The 15447-nt window shown below is 39.7% G+C and overlaps 1 protein-coding gene across 4 annotated transcripts; it reads left to right on the plus strand.

Moving 5' to 3' along the window:
- The first annotated feature begins 779 nt into the window (after positions 1-779).
- Positions 780-12549, plus strand: LOC117095195 (putative inactive fatty acyl-CoA reductase 2-like protein). 4 transcript variants are annotated; one of them, XR_004441854.1, is made up of 6 exons: positions 780-1255; positions 2702-2799; positions 2928-3052; positions 3797-3864; positions 10024-10198; positions 12327-12549. XR_004441854.1 is itself a non-coding variant. In XM_033231958.1 (4 exons), the coding sequence occupies exons 1-4, from the start codon at positions 1209-1211 to the stop codon at positions 12502-12504; spliced, it is 468 nt and encodes a 155-aa protein (XP_033087849.1). In that variant the 5' UTR covers positions 780-1208; the 3' UTR covers positions 12505-12549. The 4 variants fall into 4 exon arrangements, 1 of the variants encoding a protein (XP_033087849.1); XR_004441853.1 differs by having other exon boundaries at positions 2702-3052; XR_004441852.1 differs by lacking the exon at positions 2702-2799.
- Positions 12550-15447: the final 2898 nt, after the last annotated feature.

Below are 15447 nucleotides of genomic sequence, written 5' to 3' on the forward strand. Positions count from 1 at the left end.
AGGGCTGTGGCGGCGGCGCTGAAGCTGCCGAAGACGGGCGGGGGCGGGGCGGGGCGGGGTTGGGGAGCTGGGAGAGGGGGCGCCTCATGAAGGCTGGGTTGGGTGTCCTAAGCCAGGGCCACGGAAGGGCAGCGGGCAGGAGGGGCGCGGGCCAGTAGGGGCTGAGGGGCGGGTGTCGGGGGCGGCGTGGGGGGGACCCGGAACTTCGCATGCGTGAAGCCGCCGGCCCAGGGCGCCCTCGTGTTTGAGGCCACGAGGTCCACGGGTTAACCCGGGTGCGCCGCCCTAGCCGCGGCTGTCCGCTTCAGGGGGCTGGGCCTTGACCAGGCGGCCCGGCAGCGCCAGTTGAAAGCGGTTTAGCAGGAAGGGCGCGGTGGCTCAGGCCTGTAATCCCAGCACTTTAGGAGGCCGAGGCGGGCGGATCACGGGGTCGGGAGATCGAGACCATCCTGGCTAACGCGGTGAAACCGTAAACACACACAAATTAGCCGGGCGCGGTGGCAGGCGCGTGTAGCCTGTAGTCCCAGCTGCTCGGGAGGCTGAGGCAGGAGAATGGCGTGAACCCAGGAGGCGGAGCTGGCAGTGAGCCGAGATCGCGCCACTGCACTCCAGCCTGGGCGACAGAGTGAGACTCCATCTCAGAAGGAAAAAAAAGAAAAAAAAAAAAAAAAGAAGAGTTAAAGACTAGGTTGACCTGTCTCTACTAAAAATACAAAAGAAAAGTTAGCTGGGCATAGTGGCACGTGCCTGTAGTCCCAGCTACTTGGGAGGCTATGGCAGGAGAATCTCTTGAGCCCTGGAGGTGGAGATTGCAGTGAGCCGAGATCGCGCCAGTGCACTCCAGCCTGGGCGACAGAGCAGGTTCCATCAAAAAAAAAAAAAAGAAAGAAAGAAAGAAACCGGCTGAGCAGCGCGGGCCATCCGGCAGCCGCGGGTCCAGCTCCGGTCGCAGCAGCTGGGACCCACACCAGGCCATTCGCTGGGCCGCCATAGGGCAGCTGCGTGCAGTGTTTGGGTAGTAGGACGCAGACAGCGGGGTCACAGGGGCTTCGGGGTGTCCTCGGCCCCAGGCCGTCCAGCCCTGTGGACCTAATGAAGTCCGGCACGCCACGTGTTGAGGTAGTGGTGGGTGACCCTCGGCGTGAGGTCAGCGCTCCTGCAGGCGGCGCTCACTGTACGGGCTGGCGAAAGTGGAGACGGACGGCAGGATGGATTCACTTGGCCACGGGACCGGGAGCTGGGAAGACAGACACCGGTGAGTGGCTGCCCCGGCGGGCTGGTCGGGACGCGGGCAGGCGGGCATGGTTCCGCCAAGGATTTTGCTTTGTTTATCACAAGATGGGGGTATTTCCTCCTTTCTGCAGTTTATAATTGCATGAATTAGTGCAGTGAATTGAGGATGCAGTAAAAATAATATCTTCAAAGATTATTAAATTCTTTATTATAAAACACATGCGAGTTTACGTGTGTGTATGGAAAGCAGGTATACATCAAAAATTCTTAATGAATACGAGAAAGAACTACCAATATTGGAGCAAATTTTTCAAATACAAATATCAGTGAATATAGGCAAGGACTTTTCTTTTTTTATTATTACTATACTTTAAGTTCTAGGGTACATGTGCACAACATGCAGGTTTGTTACATGGGTACACATGTGCCAGCAACACCTTTTCAATAATTTCTTACAAGGAGAAACGTGGCTCCTCTAGGTAAACAGCCCTCAGTGGGCACCTCCCTGAAGTCCAGATGGATCTGGTAGAGCTGTGGGGTTCACAGCTCACACTGAGGCATTTAGGGCCTAAATACCACTTTACTTTTTTGTACAATGAGTAGGAAATCAGTGATCTAAATGAGTTTAAATCTTATTAGGGATTTGAACTGCGCTTCAGACTCTGTCTCTATTCCTCCCAGAGCTAGGTTCAACATGAATTAAAATACAAATATGAGACAATGAATTATGATAGTGACAAAGACCTTCCTTTGAACTTCAGATTTTTCCAGCAGCCCCTTTCTTTCTGTTTCCCACCTGCCTTCAACTCTTTCTCCTAAAAAAGTTCAGTTGGGGTGAATGTTTGGTGACTTAGAACATCATTATTTTAACATGATCCCAAAGCGGTTTTCATTATATGCAAAGCTGCGTATTTATTTACATTTTTAAAAATGTTCTAAATTGGTTTCTTATGTCCAAAAGAAGGGGAGCTAGTTATAAGAAAATAGAATTGAGTAAGGTAAGAAAGTGCTAATCATTTCAAATCAAAGTGGGAAACATGCAAAGCAGAAAGAATCAACTTCATAAACTTAACAAATTATTAACATAAATAATTCCCAACTCCTGTATCTATATAACGTCAGTGATCTGTGAGGTGAACTGAGATTCTGAATAAAAAGTAAATAATAAGGCCATTTTTCTGAGCCAAAAAAGTTTTTGTCTTATTAATTGTGGAATTTCACCAATTAATTTTTTTTCAAATAAAACTTCTTAAACTTTTAGTGCCTACTATTGCTTGTGGGTTAATAAACCCTAGCAGAAAACAAAATCATCAAGGAAATGGTAAACATTAATGGGAAATTTGTATAACCTTAATTCTTAACGTGTCTTATTAATTAATTTTTAAAATGTGAAGGTATATTCTTGGTGTTTGGTAATTAACTAAGTTTATTAATCTCTCACAAATATGAGGAATTTTATTCCCTAAAGGAACGTGAGGAACATTAGTAGTTCAAGAAAATGCTGAAGGTGCGCTTGGCTGGGAAGCTAGGATAGGCTGATGAAGTCAGACTTAGTGTAGGAACCTGGTAAGCGATGGATTGATGTTAGCTGTCTTCACTTATTGTACTAGTATAATCAGTTTGATGATACATATTTTAGCCCCAGTTGTTACTTAAGACCTGGTTTCATATTTTATGTTCTTTTTCCTGTGCAGGCTGGGAAAGGGTTTCTTCTGGCCATAAAAGCTACTCCAGTGGCTGTGGGAGACTAAATTCCAATTCCATTGGATACAGCCATCAATCTCCCGCTAGCTGTAGGATGGTGTGCTGCAGTTCACAGGTGTGGATGCTCAAGTGGGCTTTCAAAGATTTCATGAGGGGGAGGGTTCATCTATTAGGCACATTTTCCAAATATAGGCATTTCATTGTACAAAACCCCAAATGTGAGAGGGTGTTCATTTCAATATTTTATAGAGTTCCTAATATGCCATCATATATACATTGAGTTGTTTTCAAAATACAGTTTAGTACTTGGCTACTCATAAAGTAATAAAACATTTAAATCAACCATAAAATTCTTGATAACCAAAAGGCTTTTCTTTCTATTGGTAGTTTAACATTCAGCTTTCTTTTTTAGGGCAAAGGAGATAGAAGTGGATGAAATGAGAGAATATATTTTTTAATTGAACTCTGGTTAATGCCAAAAGTGTTCAATCACTATGTGTGGGGAAGTTTCCTGGTACAAAGAAAAAAAAAAAAACAGGTTGTTCATACATTTGGCTGCGTTAGTAAGTGGTAAACAGAATTAAATTTTTCTTACGTGAACTCACACATATGTGCTTCATAATATATCACTCCTATTTAACACATGTCTTTCACACACACATGCACCCCCCCAACACACACCCTTTTGCTAGTCTTCTTCCAGTTTGCTTATTAACCCGAAGAAAGAAAAAAATACGGAAGCCTTCTTGCATAGGTTGCCTTAATCAGATGAATTATGGAATCAACTCTGTCTCCCTCATTTTTCTTTCATTAGTTTTCCATTCTGTTGTATTTATTTAATTTTTATTTTATTTTCCAGACCTAAGTCAATGTTAGTCTACCACTATACATCTGGTAACCTCAATCCCTGCAATTGGGGCAAAATGGGTAAGTACTTTAGCCATGTATCTGCATAATTACTAGTGTCTGATACAGAGAAAAAATAGACAAAGTGTGTCATGGAGCTTAGAGCCTACATGGGGAGAAAGACAAAAAGTAAATAAAGAGACAAAATAATGAGAAATTGTAAATCTGTGGTAGTTAACTAGACGGTACTGTGGTTACCAAGGAAAGGAGTCATTGGGAACTCATACATGATTGTAAGCAGTAGGGGGTCCATTGGCTATAAAGATTTTAAAAAACAATGATGAAATAAAGCAAAAGTTGGCAGTTATAAAGAATCTCAGTGATAAAATGCTGAAATACTCCTCCCTGCTGGGGCAGTGGGTCCTATACACACCCCTTCCCTTCTTGATACATCACTGAGAATGCGACGTGATCAATGACCAATGAGATTTAGAAAAGTCGAGTGATCTTATTCCTTCCTTATTGAGTCTGTAATACTGATCATTAATTTATGCAATTTGCCTCTCTTGGGTGTGCATTAACTACTCTACTAGTGATTTGTAAAAGTGAATAGGAATCACTATGGGAGAATAAAAGCAACATCCAGATCCCTTAGACCCTGGGACCAAGGTCTTGGGTGATGCTGAGGAAACTATATTTTTAATAAGCATCTAGATGATTCTTGATGCTTGGGGAAATGCTCTTTGAGAAACCCTGTACTATACAAATGATTAATTTGTCTGAATGTCAGGGATTTAATCTGTTCAATGTACAAAAACCATGGAAATCAATTTGAGTACAACTTAAACATCTAATGATGGTAGAAGATAAAAATAGGGAATTTTGCTACTCTGTAGGATTTCTTAGTACCTGCTAACACACCCCTTCTGTCCCTGTTACATAGATGACACTAGCTCTTCATATTCCAATGGTAAGCCATGGTACCACACTGAGAGTTCTATTGCAAGGCAGCTGGACACTGTGGCTCATTTATATATTGTGGCTTTGAATTGAAAAATAATTTTCCAGGAATGAAAAATACCTGGCATGCATGTTTCCTCTACCTCTCTCACACCTATAGCAAACATTGTAGGCTGATATGACATTGGTTATCCCTGTGCCAAGGCTCTGTTCTGGATTCCCTTCTAACACAGTGTTTCTGGAAGCTATTACTAATTAATTTGATGTTGCATTCAAATTAAACTCATTTGTGTTTCCTATCGGGGACTCTTAGGAGGGATAAAAATGCTTCCTACTAGGAGCAGTAGGCATGTTAGCAGGAGGTTGAGCATGTATGGTCTCAGGTGATATTACAAGGAGTGGTAGATAGCTGGGTGGGTGAGCATGGGCTATCTCACCATAGAATTGTCTCCTTTAGTGTCCCTTAAGAAGAGTTTTTAATCTCCTGCATATAGGTCTTAAGCATCTTTTATCAGATTTTTACCTAGGGCCTAGGTAACTGATGCTTTTTTTCCTTTTTTTTTTTTTTTTTGAGACGGAGTCTTGCTCTGTCGCCCAAGCTGGAGTGCAGTGGCCAGATCTCAGCTCACTGCAAGCTCCGCCTCCCGGGTTTACGCCATTCTCCTGCCTCAGCCTCCCATAGCTGGGACAACAGGGCCAGCCACCTCGCCCGGCTAGCTTTTTGTATTTTTCAGTAGAGACGGGGTTTCACTGTGTTAGCCAGGATGGTCTCGAACTCCTGACCTCGTGATCCGCCCGTCTCGGCCTCCCAAAGTGCTGGGATTACAGGCTTGAGCCACCGCACCCGGCTTTTTTTCCTTTTTTTACTAATTTAAATGTCTTTTGTAAAAATATATTTTCTAATTGTTTGTGGATGATGTCAAATGCAATTGATTTTTGTATATTGACCTTGTATTCAGCTATCTTGCTAAACTTATTGCTAGAAATTGTATAAAATTTCCTCTTGATTTCCTATGTAGACAGTTACTAAATCTGCAAAAATACCAGTTTTATCCCCATTTTTTCAAGCCTTAGGTCTTTATTTTTCTTGTTGATGGTGCCATCTCGGCTCAATGCAAGCTCTGCCTCCTGGGTTCATTCACGCCATTCTCCTGCCTCAGCCTCTGAGTAGCTGGGACTACAGGCGTCCGCCACCACACCTGACTAATTTTTTGTATTTTTAGTAGAGACAGGGTTTCACCATGTTAGCCAGGATGGTCTTGATCTCCTGATCTCATGATCCACCTGCCGTGGCCTCTCAAAGTGCTGGGATTACAGGCATGAGCCACCATGCTCAGTCTTCTTGTTGAACTTCTACTATAATGGTGAATACAAATGGCTATAGTGCGTATTGTTGTCTTGCTGCTAATTTTAAGCAGAAGACTTCAAATATTAAACTCTCCTGACATTTTTAGGATAAACCCAACTTGGTCATGCCGTGTTATCTTTTTTTATATTTTGTTTAATTCAGTTTGCTAATCATATAGTTCCCTTGTTTTTTCTATTCTCTGAAAGTGCTTGTGTAATAGTGGAGTAATCTGTTCCTCGAAAACTTGGGAAAAGCACCTTTAAATTATCTGGATTTATAATTTTTTGTGAGGAGATTTTTTATTGCTTCAGTGTCTTTAATAGTTAAAGAATTTTGCAGGCTTCATTTTCTGCTGGAATCGGTTTTAGTTATATTTGTCTCTTTTTCTAAGATTTTGTCTGTTTTAAAATGTATTTACATTGTTTTCATATTATATTAATATTTTTGTCCTAAATTGTATCTGTAATTATGCTTCTGTTTTAATTCATAATATTTGTGTGTCTTATCTTTTCTTAGCTAGTCTCTAAAGGGTCTATTTTACTTCTTTTTTTCAAAGGACCAACTTCTTCTGGCTTTATTGACTTCTCTTCTCGTCTCTTCTCTTCTCTTCTCTTCTCTTCTCTTCTCTTCTCTTCTCTCTCTTCTCTTCTCGTCTCTTTTTTGATGGAGTCTCACTCTTGTTGCCCAGGCTGGAGTACAATGGCATGATCTTGGCTCACCACAACCTCTGCCTCCCAGGTTCAAGCAGTTCGTCTGCCTCAACCTCCTGAGTAGAGTAGCTGGGATTACAGACATGCGCCACCATGCCCGCTAATTTTGTATTTTTACTAGAGATGGGGTTTCTCCATGTTGGTCAGGCTGGTCTCGAACTCCCGACCTCAGGTGATCCACCCACCTCGGCCTCCAAAAGTGCTGGGACTACAGGCATGAGCCACTGAGCCCAGCCTATTGACTCTTTATTATGCTGCTGTGTTTTCTGTTGCGTCGATGTATTGCCTTATCTCTTGTTTCCCCTTCCTCCTGTTTTCTTTGATTATGTTTTTCTTCTCTTTAACTTAGAAATATAACCCACAATTATTCAGCTTGTCTAATACATGCATTCATGGCTTGTATTTCCCTCAAATGCCACTTTGGCTGTATCCCACACATTTTGTTGTATAATGTTTATGTTATCATTACTCTCTAATCCTTAAATAGTTTTCATTTGAATTTCTTCTTTGACCTATGAGGATGTAGAGTGCGGTTTTCAATTGCCAAATTACATTTTCTACATGTGCATGAGTTTCTACTTGTCCCTCACATCAGAAAAATGGTAGCTTCATGGTTAAAATTCTTGGGCTTTGGGATCTGATAGATTTGGATTCAAATCCTAGCTCATTCACTCACTCCTGTATTCATTAAATAGGCATTATTCTTGGTGCTGAGGATGTATCACTAAACAGAAATCCGTGCTCACATAGCTGTTATATGCTACAATGGTCCCACCATTCAGTAGACTCCATTGCTTATTAGTTGTATCAGTTTGAAAAAGCCTCTCAGTTTCTCCCTGTATATCCATTTTCTTATCTGCGAATGAGAATAATAATTATTATATTCTAGGGAGCTCTTGGGAGAATGTAGGGAGATAAACTGCTTCGTACAGTGGTTAGAACAGTGAACATTTTAGTAAACGCCTGCTATCACCATATGGACAGCTTTCTCAGAAAGCCTTTCCTAACCCAGCCCCACCCCTCCCCTTCCTGGCACCCAGACAGAGCTAGATGCTTCTTTTGTATTCCTCCAGAGCGTATTGTACTGGCCTCTAGCAGAATACTCAAGCAAAGTATTGTAATCATGAATTGTCCACATCTCCCACCAGATTGCCAATTCTTTAAAGACCAGGAATATGTCATATGTAATTTTTTTACCTCAGCATCTACCACAGTGCCTGGCAAGTGTTAAATGCTACATAAATATATTTGAAATGACTAAAGGAAGGATTGACATAGATTTAGGAAAGGAAAGTAATTGTATGTTGCTGAGATATTTATTCATTCATTTAGTCAAAAAATGTTTATTAGTCACTGAGTCAGCCACTCTTTAAGGTACTGTATAGGTTCAAACAATGCAGACAAAATTTCGTTCTGGTACTTAAATCTTAGAAAGGAGAAATATACATCAGATATGGTTGAGTGCAGAAAAATAAAAGAGATTAAAGAAGTAAATAGTGTTGTGGGAAGGCTGCTATTTGATATGTGATGGCCAAAGAAAGTCTCTCCGATAAGGTGTCTTCTTAGTAGAGACCTGAAATAAATGAGAGGGCAAATCAGAAGGACATGTGGATGAAATATTCCAAGTTGAAGAAACAGTAAGTGCTAAAGTTCTTTAATCATATTCAAGGACAGCAAGGAGGCCAGTATGGCTGCAGCAGAAGCACTGAGAGGGAGAGCGGTAAGAGATGAAGTCAGAGTGGTGGGCAGAGAGAGAGGATGCAGAGAGTGCAAAGCCTTGCAGACCATGGCTTTGCCTCTAAATGAGAAGACATTCCATTGAAGGGCTCTGAATGGAGAAGTTCCTATAATATACTCTGAGTTACATTTTACAAGAATCACTCTGGCGGCTACATGGAGGTCCACCTGGGGATACAGGGGTAGTGGCAGAGACCACTTCGGACAGTATTGCAACATTCCAGGCTACAGTAGTGGTTTTGATCAGAGAGAGAGCAGGTGGAAATTATGATTCTGGGTATTTTTCAAACAGAGAACTGATAGATTTTGTTCAATTGTGTGTGGGTTGTTAAAGAAAGAGAAGAATCAAGGATAACCCCAAAGTTTTTGGCTGAACTACTAAACAAATTGAATCACCATTTGGTCAGAGGTAGAAGACTGGTGAAACAGCAAGTTTGTGTACGTATTGGGAAGGGGGTGGTTAGCAGTGGGTGTATCAGGAGGCCCATTTTAGAGCCGTTAAATGTGAATGTCTATTACACCTCCAGTTGGAAATGTTGAACAAGTATATGGATATACAGATCAGAATGTCAGTGTGGAGATCAGAATCTCTTATGCTATCAACCTGTACATAACTTTTTTATTTACCACCATCTTTTTAAAGTATAAATCCCTATGGACCAGATGATTCTTGAGAATCTTCTCTGAAGCGGAGCTATATTTTTCAGATAGATTTTTAGCTGGCATTTTTAAAGTAGGGCAATAATCATATTACTGTAATAACTGACATCATAATTGAATAATGAGCTTAGGCATATGCTTTGCAACAACCTACATACCTTAAATAAAATTGAATTCAAATGAGTATCTTTTCGAAAGAACTACTGAATTCACAAATGTACGTAAAAAGTTCTTAATTAAGTTTACTCTAAGTAATAATATAAAAAGAAAAACACTATTATGAATAAAACCCTGGATACCAGAGTGGACGACTGAGTCTGACATATTCCCAGAGAAATACTGAAAGTAAACACAAGAAAATATTGCCTTTAGAATTTTTTAGTTAAACTTTTAATAAAGATTGAAATAAAATGTTAAGAAACTTTCTAAATTGTTCTGAAAGTAATGGTCCAGCCAGGGAAATAAAGTTTCTAGCCTCTGCCTTGGGGCTTTCAGAATAGATTAGATAACCTTAGAATTAAATGCAGATTTATGTTTTTTCTGAACAGTACCCCCTTATATTGACTACATGCGTTTCCCCAGGAATTTGTTTTAGAGTAGATGTTTCAAATAAAGGATCCAATTCTTAACCCATTCACATTGTTTCATTTTGCAGATAACCACTTGCCTAGCATAAAAATCTTTATATTGTTCTCAGAAATTGATTCTTGACTCTACACAGCAAATCCTTTGTCTTTATTGCTGTGACCCATTACAAATACCTTCCACTATGATGGTTTATATTCTCCTGTTCTCCTCTAGCGCTCTCTCTCTTTTTTTCCCCAGGATTCCAGGTCTTGCCAACCTTTGAAATTCCAATTACATTTGAGAGAGCTTTTAGGAGGCCATATGCTGATTTCACCACCAGCAACTTCACAACCCAGTACTGGAATGCCATCAGCCACCACGCCCCTGCCATCATCTATGACTTCTATCTGTGGCTCATTGGAAGGAAACTCAGGTGAGAAGCTGAGTCAATGGCTTTGAGAGTGTCACTGCATATGGGAGATTAAGGCCCCAAAGTCTTTAGTGCTTCCTTCAGCCAAGGATTAAAGGAGACGACTGAATCTGACCCATATATACAGATTGAACACACCTACTCTGAAAATCCAAAATCTGAAATTCTCCAAAATCCAAAATGTTCTGAGTGCTGACATGACACCACAAGGGGAAAATTCCACACATCTTACCTCATATGATGGGTCACAGTCAAAACACATTCAAAACTTAGTTTCATGCATAAAAACATTTAAAATATTGTATAAAGATTACCTTCAGGTTATGTGTATATGGCTAAGTGTGTATGAAACATAAATGAATTTTGTGTTTAGACGCGGGTCCCATTCCCAAGATTTCTCATTATATATAAGCAAATATTCCAAAATCTGAAAACAGTCGAAACCCAAAACACTTCTGACCCAAGCATTTCAGATAAAGGATACTCAGCCTGTGTAAGTTTTGAACAAACAAAGCAGTCATAGTGAGAAGCCACAAAAGCCTCCTACATTAAAAATGCTCCAGCATAATAAAGGAAGGTAAATGTAAAAGAGCTTGCCTGATGAATTCAGCAAGTGATCATTCACCCAAAAAGAAAAGCAACTGACGCCCTGTGACTAGGGTTTTTCAAATAGGTAGATCATCTTAAATATACAATAATGATGGCAACCTCACTTACTGGGAGCTTACTCATGGGGCTAAGGAGGATGCATGATGATCCCATTTTTATTGTCAAAGCTACTGAAGGAAGATATCCTCATCAACCCAATTTTACAAATGGAGAAATAGAAGCTAAGGGAAGAATCTGAAGTAGTCTCAAAGGAAGTGACAGGAAGGATGTGGAGAAAGCAGAGTGTCAAAGTCAGTATTCAGGACCAGATTTACTGCCACCTAGAGATGAATGAAGAAATTAGAGGGAACACAGTGTGCTGATGCTACGTCAGCTGTCACCACCTAGCGGTGTGACATAGGACATAGTCTTTCTCTGTCTCACTTGAATAATATGTGTCGGAGGAGACATTATTGTAATTGCCTAAAGCAGTTCTTGGGATCAAGAATCAGAAGCATGAACAGTATTGCCCTCTGTGTTAGCCCCTTTATGAGGGAGGGAGTTGTCTTCAGCATGTTGAATTGTCATCTTTATTAGCAGTGCAAATGACTCAAACTTAGCCAATGTAGAGTTTATCCAGATTTTTTCAGACCTCATTTGGAGCTCATAACTCAGTTCTTGAGCAAAGGGAGAAGAAAACATTGTGATTGTGGGGAAAATGTTTGTATGGGACTTACGAAGTAAAGATAGGAAAAGAAGAACACCCAAATATTATAGGCAGAAATGCTAAAGGTTTTAAAATGTATCAGGATTGGAAGAAGGCCTGGATAAAGAAAAAAGTTCAGTTAGGAAAGAGAAACATGGAGGAAGAGACACAGTAAAAGTCATTATTATTCTGTGAGAAGTCAGACAGTAAGATTTGTGGGGAATGGGTTGGTTTCTTGTATGGTATGTATTTCAGCAATAATCTTTATGGCAGAGAAAGCTAAAATCCTTTAGCTTGTGTGAATGATCACTTGCTGAATTCCTCAAGGTAGGCATGGTGAAGGAGGGTGTAGAGGAGACACAGGTACAATGAACGGACCTAGATATAAAGCCTTAGTATACACTCAGCTAGAAATAGTGATTCTGAGGATACACTATGACATGATTATGTCATTATGTGTATGGTAGTGATGGGGATGATAGAAGGAAGAACTGATGGCATATTTTCACTCCCCCTCAAAATCAGTTAAATATTGGGACACTAACCATCCAGGTCTAGAAGAGTCACATGCCATAGCCATGGTATTGCACATCATTCATCTTGCTGTCTTTGAGAATAAGAAGATCAGGAAATAGTCCAGAAGTGGCAAGCTTTGTCCAGGCCTATGTGTGAACCCAGTGTTTTGTTTAGAAATAGAACAAGTAAGTTCATTGCTATAGCATAACACAAAATTTGCTTAAGTGGTGGTCAGAAAATCCTTGAATGCTGCTTAATGTGACAAGGTTGGTAAAATCCTTTGTGCAACACTCTTACTCCCTGAATGTTTTGCTGTGCCAGGGCCTGTGCATGCCAGACAAGGCCAAGCCAGCTCAAAGAACAACCAGCCACCTCTGCCACCTGCCACCTCTGCAAACTGCCACTTCCGGCTGGCAGGATTTGTTTTGCATCCTGTGAAGAGTCAAGGAGGCACCAGGGCATAAGTCTACTCACTTATATCTGTTTGTCTGGAATGTAACCCATGTTTGTTTGTACAATAAATAAAATTGATCTTGAATGAAAACTGAGTGGTCATTGTCATTGATCTTTGAACCCAGATTAACCTTTTGGTCATGCCTAGTCTAAGAGAAAGGAGATATTCTCATCAATAAATACAGAGCCCAGCTATGTCAGTGAAGATCTCAAGTGCACAGATAGTAGTATAGGGAAGAGTCAGAGGCCAAAAAGACAGGGATGGCAGACATTGAACAGAGGAGAGTGTGGTGTTTGCCTTTGCATCAGCTGAGATTATGGAATGACACCTGAGGCTTGGGGACAGCACCTGCAAGATACCAATAAAGTGTTCTAAGAACATCTGTGAAGTGAGAAAATCTGAATTACTGTTGTTCTCGTGGTTATGATTGTATTTATGGTTGTTACTTCATTCATATTAATCACCTATGTGCCCAAGTGTAATCATGGAGTTAGATTTTTCCCAGATTTTTTTATTAGACTCAAGAATTCCCATAGACAAAGGCAATATCACTATCCTATTTATACATTTCTTTTTTTTTTTTTTTTTTTTTTTTTTGAGACGGAGTCTTGCTCTGCCACCCAGGCTGGAGTGCAGTGGCCGGATCTCAGCTCACTGCAAGCTCCGCCTCCTGGGTTTACGCCATTCTCCTGCCTCAGCCTCCCGAGTAGCTGGGACTACAGGCGCCCGCCTCGTCGCCCGGCTAGTTTTTTGTATTTTTAAGTAGAGACAGGGTTTCACCGTATTAGCCAGGATGGTCTCGATCTCCTGACCTTGTGATCCGCCCGTCTCGGCCTCCCAAAGTGCTGGGATTACAGGCTTGAGCCACCGCGCCCGGCCTATTTATACATTTCTTCTCTCAGTTCTGCAGAGCCAAAATGTAGAGTCCAATATTTTAGATAAGTTATGCAACAAGGGCTGGTTTGGATTATCTAACTGGTACATGAGGCCGAGTGTGATAGTTTACTCCAGAGGAAATTGGCACCTGTATATAATTGTAGTTAAGTTGATCCCTTGATATCAGAAAAGTTTCTGCTATGCAGTCCTTTTTGGTGATTTCTTAATATATATCCTCATTTTAGACAGTACCAGTGGCCATAGATGTACTTGGCAGCAGAATATTACAGATGGCAAACCTTGAGTCTATGTTTTAGTAGCAAGAGCCTTTGGAGTCTTGTGCTTCCCTTGTAGACATCTTCTTAACATCTACATTCTATCTTTTGTCTACTGTTGTTACTGCTACTAGTTCCATAGAAATTCTAATTTTCATTTGGGATATACATTTTTGTTATTTGTAAGCTCCTCCTTCTTCATTTTTTCACCCCATTTTCAGACTGTCCTAAAATCAGAAAGGAAATTCTCCTCCATGAGCATGTATATATTTTTGGCTCTTGGAACTTGAGATGATGCAAGTAAGTATAAGCACCTTTTCCAGATAAGGCATGTGAAGTGATTTACATTTCATAATATGATCATTTCTGATTGACCTTATGTATTATGACCAGCCATAGAGATGGCTGTAAAGAATTAACAACATCAAACAACGTGAAGTTGTTCATTGCATGTATATCAGAACATTGCCGAGATAAAGCCAGATGGAGTCATTAATTTCACCAGCTAGTTATTTCCTTGCTGCAGTACCAAAGATTGTCATTTTTGAATTAAAGCCTCTGGTTTTTCTGACTCATCTTTCATTGGTGATCATGGCAAGTGAATAATTAATGAATGTATATGTTTAGGTTATGAGGAATTTAAAACACACCCTAAAAATTGTAATGTTGATTGCTTTTAAATGTTGTAACGGTTTTGAGTCTGCTAATGATTCCTTAATTACATACTTGCTTTTCTTAGAAAATCAACTCCTTTCATTATTAGTGATTAATTTTCTCTTAAATATTTAACTTCATATTTTAATAAATCACTATGCCTGGGATTCCATTAGATATTTGAAAAGATTAAGTTAGTTTTTTTACCTAGGTAACATATACAATGGCTCAAGATTTGTGTTGTTTGATCTCACAATTTAAAAAAATACACATTAAGCACCATGGAAATCCCAACAACTTTGGCAAGAAAGAGTATTTGTTAGTTTCTTTGCTTGATAAATATGTGGACTAAATTAAATGGAATATCTTAATTCAGGTTTTGCTTCATGAGACTGATTAAGTGAATGTAGGCCTAGTGCTTTGAAAATTGGCCTATTGTAGAAGATTGATATTCTGATAGCCTAAAGAGAAACCATTTCTTATAAAATATATATATTTTGGAAAATGTGATATTTCTCAGAAAACTGCTGAAATGAATTATTTATCTTTCCATCTTTATCTTTAATTCTATTACTTTCAAAGATCTAAAGCTTTCACTTGAAAATTAGGCTTTTGGAAAAAAAGACATTGAAACTAGTATTAAATTATATTTCATTGAGGTAATGAATATGAAGATTCATTTGCATAATCTTGTCATTTTTTTTTAAGTGAAAAATATTTATTAAGATCAAAGGAATCAGATACAATTATAATGAATCATTGAGAAAAGACATCTTTCCCAATAAGAATGTGATGGTCTAATACAGATTGAAAATATACAAAGCAAAAACTATTAGAACTGTAAGAAAATAACAAAAAAATTTAGTGATTTTCATATACTAGTCAATTTTTTCTCAGATCAATTAATAATAATTATGAAGAGAGATTTCAATATATTTACTTATATGATTTAATAAATAGTTAATAAGCTTTTTTCTCTCTAAAGCTAAGAATATATATATATATATTTATTATACTTTAAGTTCTAGGGTACATGTGCACAACATGCAGGTTTGTTACATGTGTACACATGTGCCATGTTGGTGTGCTGCACACATTAACTCGTCATTTACATTAGGTATATCTCCTAATGCTATCCCTATCCCTTACCCCCTCCCCACAATAGGACCCGGTGTGTGATGCT

Source organism: Trachypithecus francoisi, unplaced genomic scaffold (assembly GCF_009764315.1).
Source record: "Trachypithecus francoisi isolate TF-2019V2 unplaced genomic scaffold, Tfra_2.0 Lachesis_group13, whole genome shotgun sequence".
NCBI lineage: Eukaryota > Metazoa > Chordata > Mammalia > Primates > Cercopithecidae > Trachypithecus > Trachypithecus francoisi.